The 13,885-nt window shown below is 40.4% G+C and overlaps 1 protein-coding gene across 1 annotated transcript; it reads right to left on the reverse strand.

Moving 5' to 3' along the window:
• Positions 1-647: 647 nt before the first annotated feature.
• SLC7A13 (solute carrier family 7 member 13) lies at positions 648-7,005 on the reverse strand (the record flags this gene model as incomplete). Its single annotated transcript, XM_083360328.1, has 4 exons — positions 648-881; positions 1,596-1,960; positions 3,824-3,955; positions 6,285-7,005. 4 exons carry the CDS (start codon positions 7,003-7,005, stop codon positions 648-650), a joined length of 1,452 nt encoding a protein of 483 aa, XP_083216454.1.
• Between the last annotated feature and the right edge of the window lie 6,880 nt (positions 7,006-13,885).

Raw genomic sequence — 13,885 nt, forward strand, 5'->3', positions numbered from 1 at the left:
TGTGAATAATCTACAAGCAATGTTAAAATTATCACCACTCACACACAATCTTTTCCCGGTGACTAAGGTCTGTTTAACTAAGCAGTGGCAGAGAAGCCAGACTGTTGTTCACATACAGATTTTTTTTCAGTCTTCCTCCACTGCATCCCCTAAGTATCCCAGAATCCAAGATGTTTTTTTTCAGAGGATTTGAAAAAACTACAGCAGTATTTTGGCAACTTTAAGATGGGTGGACTTCAACTCCCAGAATTCCCTAGCCAGCATGCTGGAAGTTGAAGTCCATTCATCTTAATGTTGCCAAAGTTGAAAACAGTGAGCTACAGGCAGTGGTGGGATTTGGCCAATTTACACCAGTTCGGCAGAACCGGTAGCTAATTTTTTGTTGCCCAGGCCCAGAATGGACTTCCGAAAGCGGCATTCACACAGAGAACTGGTTGCTCACATATTTGAATCCCACCATTGGCTACAGGGTTTATTCAGTCAAGAACTTTTGATAAAATAGTCACTAGTGTGTATGCGCATAACAACATATATTTCACCAACATGCATATATTTTTTTTAAAAAAGCAACAAGAGAGGTATCAGAAGCTGTTGCTATGCTGCACAAGCAACATTTTGTTCCTACTGCACAGTTTGAAATGTTGGCATTACTCAAATTTATAATTAGCAGGCGAAACCTCAAGCAACAGCTGCAGATAGCAAGTCATTTTATCAAGCCACTCAATATGTATTTGAAAATGTATAAAGGGCAGGTATAAAAGAAAACCACTAACCATGAAAAGGAAAGCATATAAATACTGCACTTTCGGGGACCAAATTATAGGAACCAAAACTAAGAACAAGGAAATGGCCACCATTCCAAAGGCAACTGGTAAACAAACCTGTAAAATATAAACACAGAGTTAAGACAACAGGTGTTAAATAGAGAACAAGCAAGGAAGAAATGCAAAAAAAAACCCAACAAAAAACATTACATTTCATACTGTGGATATGAATCAACGTTAGGCGCAATCATGCCAGAGCTGCATTAGACAACCATTTCTTATAGATTTTCATAAGTACATACAATCAGCTTATGGTCACTAGAAAAAATATAAATAACTGTGGAGACACTTTCTTTAAATGTGAAGTTTAAGCAATCATCTTACAATAATTTACCTAAATTCAGTCTTACATATGGCCACTATATATAGAACTGAGTTGTTAAGCCATTTTTTTTAAAAAAAAGTGGATTTCATGAATGCAAAATCAGCATTGTCTATAATGTTTTTCTTCCAAGTTCTCTATCATCTGAACAGAATTTACTCATTGTACAAACACAGCAGAGGTTGGATGTGCTTCTCAGAATCAGGGAATGGAAAACCACCCGGGGACTTGTAATTGCCAATCAAAATAAACACTGCTGGGATTAGATTGTTATGTGATCTGATTCGGTATGAAGCAGCTTCCTTTGCTTATCTATTCCACTGGTAAAATTGGCACTGGTTTGCTTAGGGTGACCGACTGACTCTTTAAAGATTACCAGACCCACAGATTACATACAGCAGGATGCAAGTTAAAAATTTAGTTACACATTTCCATTACTTTCTATGTACCTTGTATGGCCTGTGTAGATCAGGCTCTCGATATCGGAGGACAATGACGCTAGCACATGTTAGTCCAGTCATAAGCCAAATGGAGAATCCAAAATAATTCATTAAAGCAATTAGATCTGATGAAATGAGAAAAGCAGTTGCAATAATGGTGGACAAAATCATGGCAGGTGCTGGAGTAGAATGGTGGATATTAAGCATGGATACTATAATGGGCAAGTGTCCAGACTGACTTGCAGCATAGCTCAACCGTCCAAGAGTGAACACACTGCCGTTGAGGGCACCAAATATAGAAATAGCCACAGATGCAGGAATTATCCAAGCAAATGAAGGGATTACTCTCTCAGCCCATATGACTGCTACAACAACTGAAAGGAAATATCAGCATTGTTAACAGATTATATGTAAAGGCTAAACAGCTTTCCTTAAGATATTGCACACAGCTTTGTATGTTAATGAACCTTAATATGCTTTAGGGAACTTTGGAGAACAAATAAGATTTGGCTCCAGAGTACCAAAGCAACACTGTTTGGACTTGCAAGGCAGAATAAAGATCAGTGATCCTTTGCCTTTTCATAGCTCTAAGAAAGTAGTACCTGCAGCAGGTAATCATCATTAGTTAATCTTGCTGGAAGGGAAACCACCAACTATTCTCATGTCTCATGTTTTTTTAAAACAATTTTAGAAGGCAGCAATGGCAAAGTACTTCCACAGTGTTATCAAGAAAAATAACTTTGTTTTCACCTAGAATCCTATGTGCCTTGTGGCAAATTTTCATTTTCTGTATAGAATTCTGTATAGTTCAAGTCATGATGGCAATGGAATAAGATGGAAAACAGAATGGTGGAATTTCAAGATCCAGTTGCAGAGATACAATAGGCTAATGCCTCCTTAAGTAACACCAGCTGCCTGCAATTAGTGCAGGTTCGCATCCCACCAGGCTCAAGGTTGACTCAGCCTTCTATCCTTCCGAGGTAGGCAAAATGAGGACCCAGATTGTTGGGGGTAATTAAGCTGACTTTGTAATAATGCCGCTTGGGGGGGGTGTGTGAAAGCCCTAATAAGCAGGCATATACATAGAATGAAGGCTACTGCTAAGCTTGTAAGATGCCCTGAGCTTCAACTGGACTAATAACATCTTTAATAAAACACAAATATTTTTCATACGTTATAACTGGCATGAAGCTTGATGGCAACATTACCAATCCCTAAACTGCCTCTCTTTCTGGCTCACTATCAAACATGCACAGGTTAAGCAAAGCAATTATTTTAATCCTTTGGTTTTGCTGCCATCCCTCTTCAACATAATTCCAGTCAGTGGGGAAAGCATCTGTCAATCACACACACACACACATATCACAGTAGGAAGGGAGGTCTGGATTAACCTCTAGGCTCCTTCCTGTGCCCTTTTCCATTGCTTCCATAAAATTCCATGTATTGAATCAAGGTATAAGAAAAATGGTTTGGAATCATTAAGGGAATCCAAGGGAACATCAGCAGCAGTTCTACATAGAATATATCATTCTTGCCATTCCTCTCTCTCTATAGATATGTAACAAATGTGTTATGTCTGGGAAGCAATGAGGTCTTGTCATTTCAACGTTTAGTTGTTTGAGCCGTACAATGGAGAAGTGAAGGGAATCAACTTAAATCACTTGCAACACTGCTGGCTGAATAGTTTAGCGCTACAGTGCAATTTTGAAAGACAACTCTTTAAATTTACCACCCCTCATTTAACTGAGGATCCAAAATGGTGACAACCAAATGTGTCTGTGCACTGAGATGTGTGCCTATGCAGGAAACCATTTATACCCAGCTGAAGCAGGATTGGCAATAGAATACAAAAGTAGAATAGGGGCAGGCTGGCCTGACTGAGACTGTAGGCATGTCCCTATCAGCCTGAAAGGGCTTAATAAGCATCCCTATGCTTTCACCAACAGTTGATCACCTGATTTTTATCTCCACTGGAGTGGATGGACAGCTTTGCAACAACTGTCGTTGCACTGTGTTGTTAGCCAAGAACAATTTAAGTCTGTCTTGTGGATTGGAGATGCATTGAAAGTAGTATCATACAGATGCAGTCAGAATATTTGTGCCACAGTTCATTACAAGTGGGTATATTACCTGTGATTCATCTGAGCTTGTCTAGTGAATTCTTTGTTACCGGTATATCAATTATAGGTGATATAATTACCCTTTGTGAATGAAAAATACAGACTCCCCAGCCATACCTGAGGAAACAATTTCCTGTGGTGTGAGAACTGTCAGATATGAAATGTTAACTAGCAAATAGAAAATAATGATTAAAGGAAGTGCAGTCATCACAGTCCAAAGAATGTTTCTGCTTGGATTTTTAATCTCCTCTGCAAGACATAAAACAGAAATTACTTAGAAAAAATCTATTCATACAGCAAGAAAATAAATAATCCCCAATTATTTACTAGAAAACATAATTTTTTTCTGTAATTTTTCTCAAACAAAAAATGTTTCCTGCTTTCCCCATTTCCATTCCTCAGGTTCTTAAAAGCAATTTGGAATCCAGAAACATTTTCAGATTCATGGACTCTGAAATGCTGCAAATAAGGAGTGATCAGTGTCCCTGAATTTACTACTTTTAGTCATCACTGTTTTTGTTGTAATGGTTTAAAATTTGATTTCATATTTCATATCAAACAACATATCAACAATTTATCATTGCTTTGTCTTGAACAGTGATACAGGAAATAATTTTTATTTATTTATTTATTTATTTATTTATTTATTTATTTATTTATTTATTTATTTATTTATTTTAATCCCATTTATATCCCGCCCTTCTCCAAAGACTCAGGGCGGCTTACAATCTAAAGCACAAATCAATGTGCTTAGCAATAGCCTTCATTCTATGTATATGCCTGCTTATTAGGGCTTTCGCCCCCCCCCCCCCCAAGCGGCATTATTACAAAGTCAGCTTATTGCCCCCAACAATCTGGGTCCTCATTTTACCTACCTCGGAAGGATGGAAGGCTGAGTCAACCTTGAGCCTGGTGGGACGCGAACCTGCACTAATTGCAGGCAGCTGGTGTTACTTAAGGAGGCATTAGCCCACTGCTCCACCAAGGCTCTCTTGGTGAAATGAAGAAACAAATTTAAAAATGTAAATGGTTTCTCATGCAAAGCATTTCTATTCTGTTATTGATTTATTAGACTTTTTGGCTAGCTTTACCTAGTCAACTCAAAGCAGCCAATAAAAGTCAAAATACAATCCATAACACCTAGAAACAAATCACAAAAAATCACAATCAAAGCTAATAGAATGGCCTATGTTCTGAAATGTGACCACTGTATTTTACTGAATTAATCTGCATCTTATGATGTTAATCAGTAATATCTACTTGTTATTTCACATGAGATTGATCCCTGCCAGAAAAGAACTGCAAGATGTAATCCAGCCCTGAAGAGCAAATTCAGTTCCTGTCATGTTTACATTCCATGGGCTTCTTTAGTCATCCTAGCAACAGCTGTGATCAGGTGCAAATCTTAGGATGAGCTTCATATCTCTTTGAATTCTTAACCTGTTTTTCATGAAGAAATACATTCCCAGTTATCAGGCTTCAGAAAGTTTCTCAAAAAGGCATGGACTTCTCCTCAAGTGCTATCATCCTCTCTAGCAAGGTGGCCCTAACCACCTATTTTATCTTTGTCTTTTTTTAGGCAGATACGGACATTTCCAGTCAAAGCACTGCCATATAAATTATATACTACAATCGCTCTTAGAAATTGGAAGTTGTTTCTTCACAACATGGATTTTTCCCAATTAATTTACAAAAAGAATGCAAAGGGACCAGAATGAATAAGAATTGCCCTATTTTAGACTCACAGAATTGTGTAAAAATAAATTGCTATTTCACTGTGGCCAGATAAATGGGGCGGTATTCTGAATGGATTTAAGTTAAATGGGAGAATGAGTTCAATCTGAGATCTGAATGGAATAACAAGAAACACATCCTTTTTTAAATGGCGAGGGTTGGTGAAGGTGCACAAGGGAGGCAAGGTGAGCTCAGGGTAGGTGGCATGAGCATAAAGTGGCTGAGAGACGGTAGAAGGATGGAGGGGACTTACCTCAGCAACTTGCAACTTCCCCTCCAGCTTCCCAATTGACTTTCTGGGGAGGTTGGCAGGGAAGTTTGCAAATGGCAATCACAGGACTGTGGGATCTGCAACCATCATAAATATGATCTTTCAAGTGCCCAGATCATAATCCCATAACTGCAGGAATGTTAGAACAGCCAGAACTGCAAGCATCAAACATAACTACAAATTGTTCAGAAATAACTTCAAATGCCTCCTTAAGTAACACCAGCTGCCTGCAATTAGTGCAGGTTCGCATCCCACCAGGCTCAAGGTTGACTCAGCCTTCCATCCTTCCATGGTAGGTAAAATGAGGACCCAGATTGTTGGGGGCAATTAAGCTGACTTTGTAATAATGCCGCTTGGTGTGTGTGTGAAAGCCCTAATAAGCAGGCATATACATAGAATGAAGGCTACTGCTAAGCTTGTAAGCCGCCCTGAGTCTCCCCCCTGAGGGCGGGATATAAATGGAATTTTTAAAAAATGGTCATTGAAGAAAGAGTGGTATGTCAGGGGCTAGCTGTAGTCAAGATTTAATTGATAGCACAGCAAGTCATTTGGTATAGAAAATGGAAGACATACCTGCCAAATAGCTGAGTGACCACCAGCCACCATATGCATACAACCCTTGGAAAAATGCTTCTGAGATCTGCACAGCATCTGGAATCTCTGAACTGAAAGCATTTTTAAATCTAGCTGTGTTCTTTTTCTTTCCTCTGATCAATAGAACTATTCCACCGATTGCAATAATGGAGAGAGCCATCATCTTGAGAAAGGTGAAAACGGTCTGCACCCAGGCAGCCATCTTGACACTTCGCCCATTGAGAATCCCAAGGAACCAGAGAACAGCCAATGCCAAACTTTTCTTTGCCATCTCAGGAGCTGGGCACTCTCCATAAAAAGGTTGAATGGCATATTCGGAAAACAACAAGGCTCGAGCAGCATTCGAGGCTGGTCTATTAAACGTGGCTGTCCATAAAAAGATAAAAGCCAGTGGAGAGCCAAGGGCCCTTTTTATGTAACTGTATTCCCCTCCTGAAAATGGCAGTGCTGTGCTTAACTCTGCATAACAGAGAGCACCCATCAGCGAGATGATGCCACAAGCAGTCCAGATTATTAAAGACACACCAACATTGAGTAAGGAATATTTGAGCACTCCACTTGGGGAGACAAAAATCCCTGCACCTATAATTGTACCTACTATGAAGCTAACCCCTTCTAAATAGCCAATTGTCTTTTTAAGCTGGATGTTGTTTTCATCGGTATTTGCTTCTTTAGCCTGGTTGCCTTGGTCTTTCCCCATGTTTTCAGTTTTCCTTTGGTGCTTTTGAGTGAGCAACTAAGGGTAACCTGAAAACCTTATGCCCCTCCCTTCTTGAGAACAAGCAAGTAATTTCAGAACTCTTTTTTAACTTTAAAAGGAAAAAAGGCTGATGATTAACCATGTCTTTTCAAAGTTTTGCAAAGAACAATTAACTCAATCTGTGGGTTTTCTGCACAACAGATATAATCCAGTTCCACTGTTGTTGTTTTTTGAGTTATCCGCTGGTAACAGACTGATTCCTGAACCTCCACACATAATTTTTGTCCAATATACCATTGGGTTGGAAGAAAAAACAATGTAGAGAAAGCCCCCAAATCATGACTTCTGGAATTCTTTCCAACCCCTTGCTAGCAGCTCCATTATGGATCATATGACTGTGGGTAGCATTCTGAGCCTCAACCCCAATTTCTCATTGGAATATACTGGGGGGAGGTTGGAGGGTTACTCTGCAGCATCCAGGATATTTTCTAATTCAATCTTACTTTTTGTGGCTTTTTATTCCACATCATATTGGATCTCATTCTATTCTATTTTGGACAGACAAACGAACAGAGTCCCAAGCCTCTTTACATAATTTCTTTCCAATGTTCCATTAGATTGCAAAGAATAAAAGACTACCTGTAGGACAGACTGTTCATCTCCCTCCTACATATTTTACTCAAAGTCTGCTACCAAATCTAAGAACTTGGTTAATCAAAATGAAGTGCTTCTCAATGTTCTCCCCAGATTACTCATTAAATGAAACATATGACCATAAAATTTTACTGGTTCTTTAATGATTTAGCAAACTGTTACCCTGGACTGAGGCAATGCTACAAGTCCTTCACGTACTTGGTTTGTCAAAAAAAAATCAACCCAAAGAAAATTTCTACAGATTTAATCTGCTGGCCTTTGGTCTTTTAAAACTTTTAAAATAAAATTGTTTACCAACCTTTTTTACTGTCTTCATCCCACAATCATATACAAGAAGTCCTCACTCGATGACCACTTGTTCAGTGACTGAAGTTAAGACTAAATAGATATATAGGCAGTCTTCAGGGCTATGGCCATTGCAGCATCCCTGCAGTCACAACTGCAATTCAAGCACTTGGCTACCAGCTTGCATCTATGATGGTTTCAGCTTCTTGTGGTCACATTATTACTATTTGAAGCTTTCAGTGTCAGCTTCTAACAAGCAAATTAAACGGAAAAGGTAATGGTCACATGATGTCCTGTTTAACACATGTGATTTGGTATTGTGGTATTGTGGTTTGGTATGCTGGTTTGACAGCCGCGGACAGGAAAGTATTACAGAGGGTAGTGAGCACAGCACAAGACATTGTGGGCTGTCCCCTGACACCACTGGATGACATCGCCAGGGCTCGTTGCCTTGGAAGAGTGAGGAAGATTCTCAGGGATGACTCACACCCTGGACAGTATCTCTGTACTCTCCTACCATCCGGTAGGAGATATAGGAATAGAGCCAGCCATACCAACAGGCTGAAAAATAGCTTTTATCCGTGGGCTGTTAGGCTTTTAAATGGGATATAATCTCTGTGAATTTATGCAGAATTGACTTAGGAGGCCGTGTGTGGTGTAGTTGGTTCACATGGTGTGGTAGGATGGAGGGTTTGTTGTCACTGTGTGTTGGGGGGAGAGAGCACGGGGGGGGGAGGCTCAGCTAATCTCAGTGTACACATGTTGTACTTTGACAATAAAGTATTATTATTATTGTAAGTTGGTGCAGTCAAATGTATTTTTTTTTGCTTTGTGTCCACGTTGTTTAGTGATGTAGTTTCTGGTACCAAATACGATCATTAACCGAGGACTAACTACCTGTTTGTGTCCACAGGTAGTCCTTGACTTGCAAGTGTTAGTTTAATGATGTTTCAAAGTTACAACAGCCTGGAAACTGACTAGAGGTATAACCATCATGCATCATTTCTGCAGTCATGTGCATTGCAATTCAGGCTTTTGACAACCAGCTTGCATTTATGACAGTTGCAGTATGTTACAGCCACATGACTGCAAGTTGCAACCTTCTTAGCTAGCTTATGATGATCAGTCAATTGGGGAAGCCGGATTTGCTTAATGACTGTTTGATTCAGTTAATGACTGCTATAACTTAACAACTACAGCAAAAATGGTTGTAAAATTGGATATGATCATGTGATGACTTAATGACCTCATTGTTTCTCAACTAAAAATGTGGCCCAATTGTGCCCATAAGTTGAGGACTACCTGTATATTCAAGCTAAGTTCCCTTTAACTTTATAGCATGTTTGAATCTTATAACTATTACCTAAAGCACAGCCCTATTATAATATCTTTGAGTGCATGTGTAGAGTTGGTGCTGTATTTTCTCAAACATAACACTGTAGATCAAGCCCATGAAGCATAAAATACAATACAAAATGCCATTGTAGCCAAACTGACAGGTTTAACATTGCAGTCGAAGCCCTACAAACTGTTGGCAGTAGATATTTTTCTATAGAGTATACCACTATCAGCAGTTTAGGATTGTTTGGATGCTTTCAAAACAAACACAAGCTATAGGCAAGCAGATGGGTTGACAGCCTTTTCATTCACCTTTCTGCCTAAATGGGTTGAGACAACATGGATGCAAAATTCAGATGAAGCTTACTAAATACAAAAGCTATTACCGGTATTATAAAAGATAACAGATGTAGCATAAGCAAAGATTTTTGGAAAGACCGCCTTTCTTTATGCTTGGCTTAAACAATAATAGATTAAGAACTGTCGTATTTATTGTACGTCAGAGAGCTTTGCTTCAGGGCATTTCAAGGAGTCCACACAATTTCTCAGCCTGGAACAACTTAGACCAGTGATGGTGAACCTATGACAGAAGGTGACATGCCACAATGTTTTGGATGACACGCCAGCGTTCACCAATACCCAACAACTTTTCTCAAAAGGGTGCCCCATTTATGTATGATATTCAGATGCCATCTGAGAATAGGATGTGCTCTTGCACAGTTGCCAGACTCTCCAGATAGGGTCATGCTTTTGTGCGGCCTCTGGGCCCTCCAAATATCATGTGAGAATGCAGCATGGCTGCAGATGCCACAGAAGAGAATTCTTCAAAGTCATTTCAGGAAATCAAGACCTTGTGCAACCCAGAACTGCCTCAGGTGGGTCTCAGCGGGCCTGTCAACAGAAAGAGAGTTCCACCTAAAGGCAAGCAGTCTACAGCAGATCCTGGGAATCACACAGGTGATCGGACTGCATTTGTTTAAAAAAATGAATATGTAAAGATTTTTTCCTCTTTTGTTCGGGGAAGGGTGACATGCCTGCAGAGTCAAGTTAGGCATTTTTCAAATGTTTTGACACACCAAGCCCAAAAGGTTCACCATCATTTAGGACAAATCAAGGTGTAGGTAGTCCTTGACTTACAACCACAACTGAGCCCAGAATTTATGTTGGCAATTGAGAAATTTGTTATGTGACTTTTCTCCCATTTTACAACCTTTCTTGCCACATCACTGCAGTTAAATTAGTAGCACGGTTAAGTGAATCTGGCTTCCCCACTGACTTTGCTTTTCAGAAGGTCACAAAAGATGATCACATGATCCCAGGACACTGCAATGGTCATAAGTGTGAAATATGGTCACAAGTCACCTTTTTCACTACGGTTGTAACTTCAAACAGCCACTAAATGAACTGTTGTAAGTCAAGGACGAATACAAAGAAAACACAAGAACGGAAAGAGTTATGCTTGTCTTTTTCCATTTGAAATCAGTTGCATCATTAGGACTGGAATCTGGAGCCACGTAGCTAGGGGACTCCAAATAAACAAGGGAATGTGATATAGCAGCCAATGGGTCAAACAGGTCAAATATCAACATGATGTGAATTGTTGCATCTGCCAATTATCTTTATTTGCCCATGTGCATCTGTGCCCTGGGCAGGGAACAGAGAGATTTAAAGAGGCTCTGCATCCAATCTGTAGAAATGATTAAAAAGTTGAGGAACTGAGCATTGTTTCTGCTCATAGTTGCCAGCTCCTGAGAAGAAGGCAGAAGAATAACTAGGGCAGTGAATACAACGAAATGCAGCAGACTGACCAAGAATTATATTTTGGCCTAGGCCCCTTCAGACTTTACCACCAAGGTACAATGTAGGTGACCAACTCAGCAACCCATGGATTCCTTTTCCTAATAGTAGTTAAAATTATATTATATATAATTAAATTTGATGATATGTGGCCTCCCTGCCAAACAATTCCTGTTCCTGAACTTGTCATGAATATCACTTTTGCCTTAAACTAATTACTTCAAAATTACAGCTGGTTAATATAAATCCTTGTGTAGTAACAACTATTACAACTTAGAATGAAAACAAACCAGAAGAGTCAGACAGAATCTACAGACTGACTTCTGCTGATTGGCAAACAGGATTAATAAAGCTAGCTGGCTAATATCCAAATAAATTCAGAATTATCACAGATGACATTCCTCTTTGGAGACATGAATGTCCTTCAGATTAATGATTTAGCACTCTGTCCATTTCTGGAAACTGATAAGTATCTGTACAAATGCCTTACCAGACAGTATCCATATTTTCTTAGGGAGTGCCATCACTGTCTTTTTGTTCATGTTTAAAAAATAATTACAACAGATGGCAAGAAAATGTATGCATAATTGTCAAACTATGTCTTCTATTTAAGTATAAACCAAGCTTGATCTTGTTCAGTTTCGAAGATCAGAGAAGATCAAAAGAGGAAGACAAAAAGAAGCTAGCAGATTACTTCATTATCCTGTTTTTTATGGTAAGTCAGAAGATGGGATATAGCAATTAAAAGTGCTGGACTATGACAGGGTAGACCAAGTTCAATCTCTGCCTATGAAACTCACAAGTTGATCATTAGCAGTCATTGTCTTGAGTGATAATCATCACAGGATTGTTGTGAAAGTAAACACTTTGGGGTTTATTAGCCAACTGCAGGCTCTCTTTCACAGCCAAGTTAAAGTGGTACTTACCATTTCTAAGACAGCAAAAATCAGTTATAACTTCTGTTACTCGTAGTGACCCCTATCTTCTCACGTGAATGATGCCAACAAATAATGCAGTTTTTATTATGTACAAAGTTAAGACAACTTTTGCATGGTTGGGATTGAGAAGAAGATGGCTAAAGTGGCATTTTTAGCCATTTGACAAAACTCATTCTGGTTTCATGCAGCTGCATTCAGAGGGAGCCTGAGGATTATAGAATAGGGTCAAACCTGTGCTTGAAAACAGGCATGAGGAATGGGATACCAGAGAGCAGCACAGGGCTTGTTCTCTCTCTTTCTCTTCACGGTGCAGCCTCTTTGCAGCCTCTGGGCCTTGGAGTCATCACAGACTTGGCAAGGAAAGAGAAAAGGTCTGGTCTGAAAGAACAGATTCTCTCATTCTCAAAGCAGAGCCTTGATGGAGCAGAGGGCTAATGCCTCCTTAAGTAACACCAGCTGCCTGCAATTAGTGCAGGTTCGCATCCCACCAGGCTCAAGGTTGACTCAGCCTTCCATCCTTCCAAGGGAGGTAAAATGAGGACCCAGATTGTTGGGGGCAATAAGCTGACTTTGTAATAATGCCGCTTGGGTGTGTGTGTGAAAGCCCTAATAAGCAGGCATATACATAGAATGAAGGCTACTGCTAAGCTTGTAAGCCGCCCTGAGTCTTCGGAGAAGGGCGGGATATAAATGGAATTAAAAAAAAAAAAGCAGAAGGCCTTGGAAGTCAATGCCTCAAAACCAAAGAAAGGGGATGTCTGTGCCAAATTCAAGTGCCCATTGCTGCAAACTGCAGAGTTTTAAGAAAAGTGGACATCCATTTGTCTGAAATGATGCAAGGTCTGCTGCTTTAACAGGAGGTTGTATTAAAAGACATCCAAGGTCTCTTCCAACTTGATATTCTGCAGAGTCTACCCCCTAGTGACCAACACCAACTGGATGGTCAATAAGGCACATAGTGAAGCTGCCACAGCTCGTTTTCTGTTTAAGGGGGAAAAATTACTTAACATCCAGACAGCTAAGGATGACTTTTAAGCTGCCTCAGGTAAGGGGTGAGGATGAGAGGAAGGCAAAGCAAGGAGTCTTCTAGATCACGGCTTTTCAACCTTTTCACCCATTGTACCACTTTTAGGATATGGCAACATCCGAGTACCACCAGTCGCCTAGCAAGGTGTCAAAAACTTGATGACAAAAAAAAAGGAAAAAAGTGATGGAAGTACAGATAGTCCTCAACTTACAACAGTTTGCTTAGTGACTGTTTGAAGTTACAATGGCACTGAAAAAAGTCCCCCCAGGCCACAGCCAAGCAAGACACCTGCCTGCCCGCCCAGCGGCGCTCTTCCTCCTGTCCAAGCTTTTCATTGTTGTGAGCATTTCTGTTGAGGTTTGGCAGCGGGGGTGGGGTGGGGGTGTTTGGTTTTTATTCCCCGTCTGCTGGGTGGTTGCAGCAGGTTTTGGTCATATCACATGACCTTGGGACAATGTGACCATCATAAATATGAATCAGTTGCCCAGCATCTGAATGTAAATCACAAGACCCTGGAGATGCTGCAACATTCCAGCTGATCAGCGCTTCTTCTGGTCTCAGCAAAAGCGCCAGGATCAGTGCCCAGCTCCAGCTGGAGCCTGGTGCTGATCCTGGTGCTTCCGCTGAGCCAACAGCCCTGCAGCTCCAGCCGTCTCTCGCTCAGGCTTGTGCAGTGCTGCCACCGGTTCAGCTCATTCCCCTCCCCCACTACCACTTTTCTAGGATGGTCGCGTACCACCTGCAGGGTGCCAATGTACCACAGGTGGTACCCGTACCACTGGTTGAAAAGCCCTGTTCTAGATCTCTTTGCTGCCACCTAGGGTTTATGCCACGTCAATGT

This window comes from Vipera ursinii (assembly GCF_947247035.1).
Source record: "Vipera ursinii genome assembly, chromosome: 3".
NCBI classification, from domain to species: Eukaryota; Metazoa; Chordata; class Lepidosauria; order Squamata; family Viperidae; genus Vipera; species Vipera ursinii.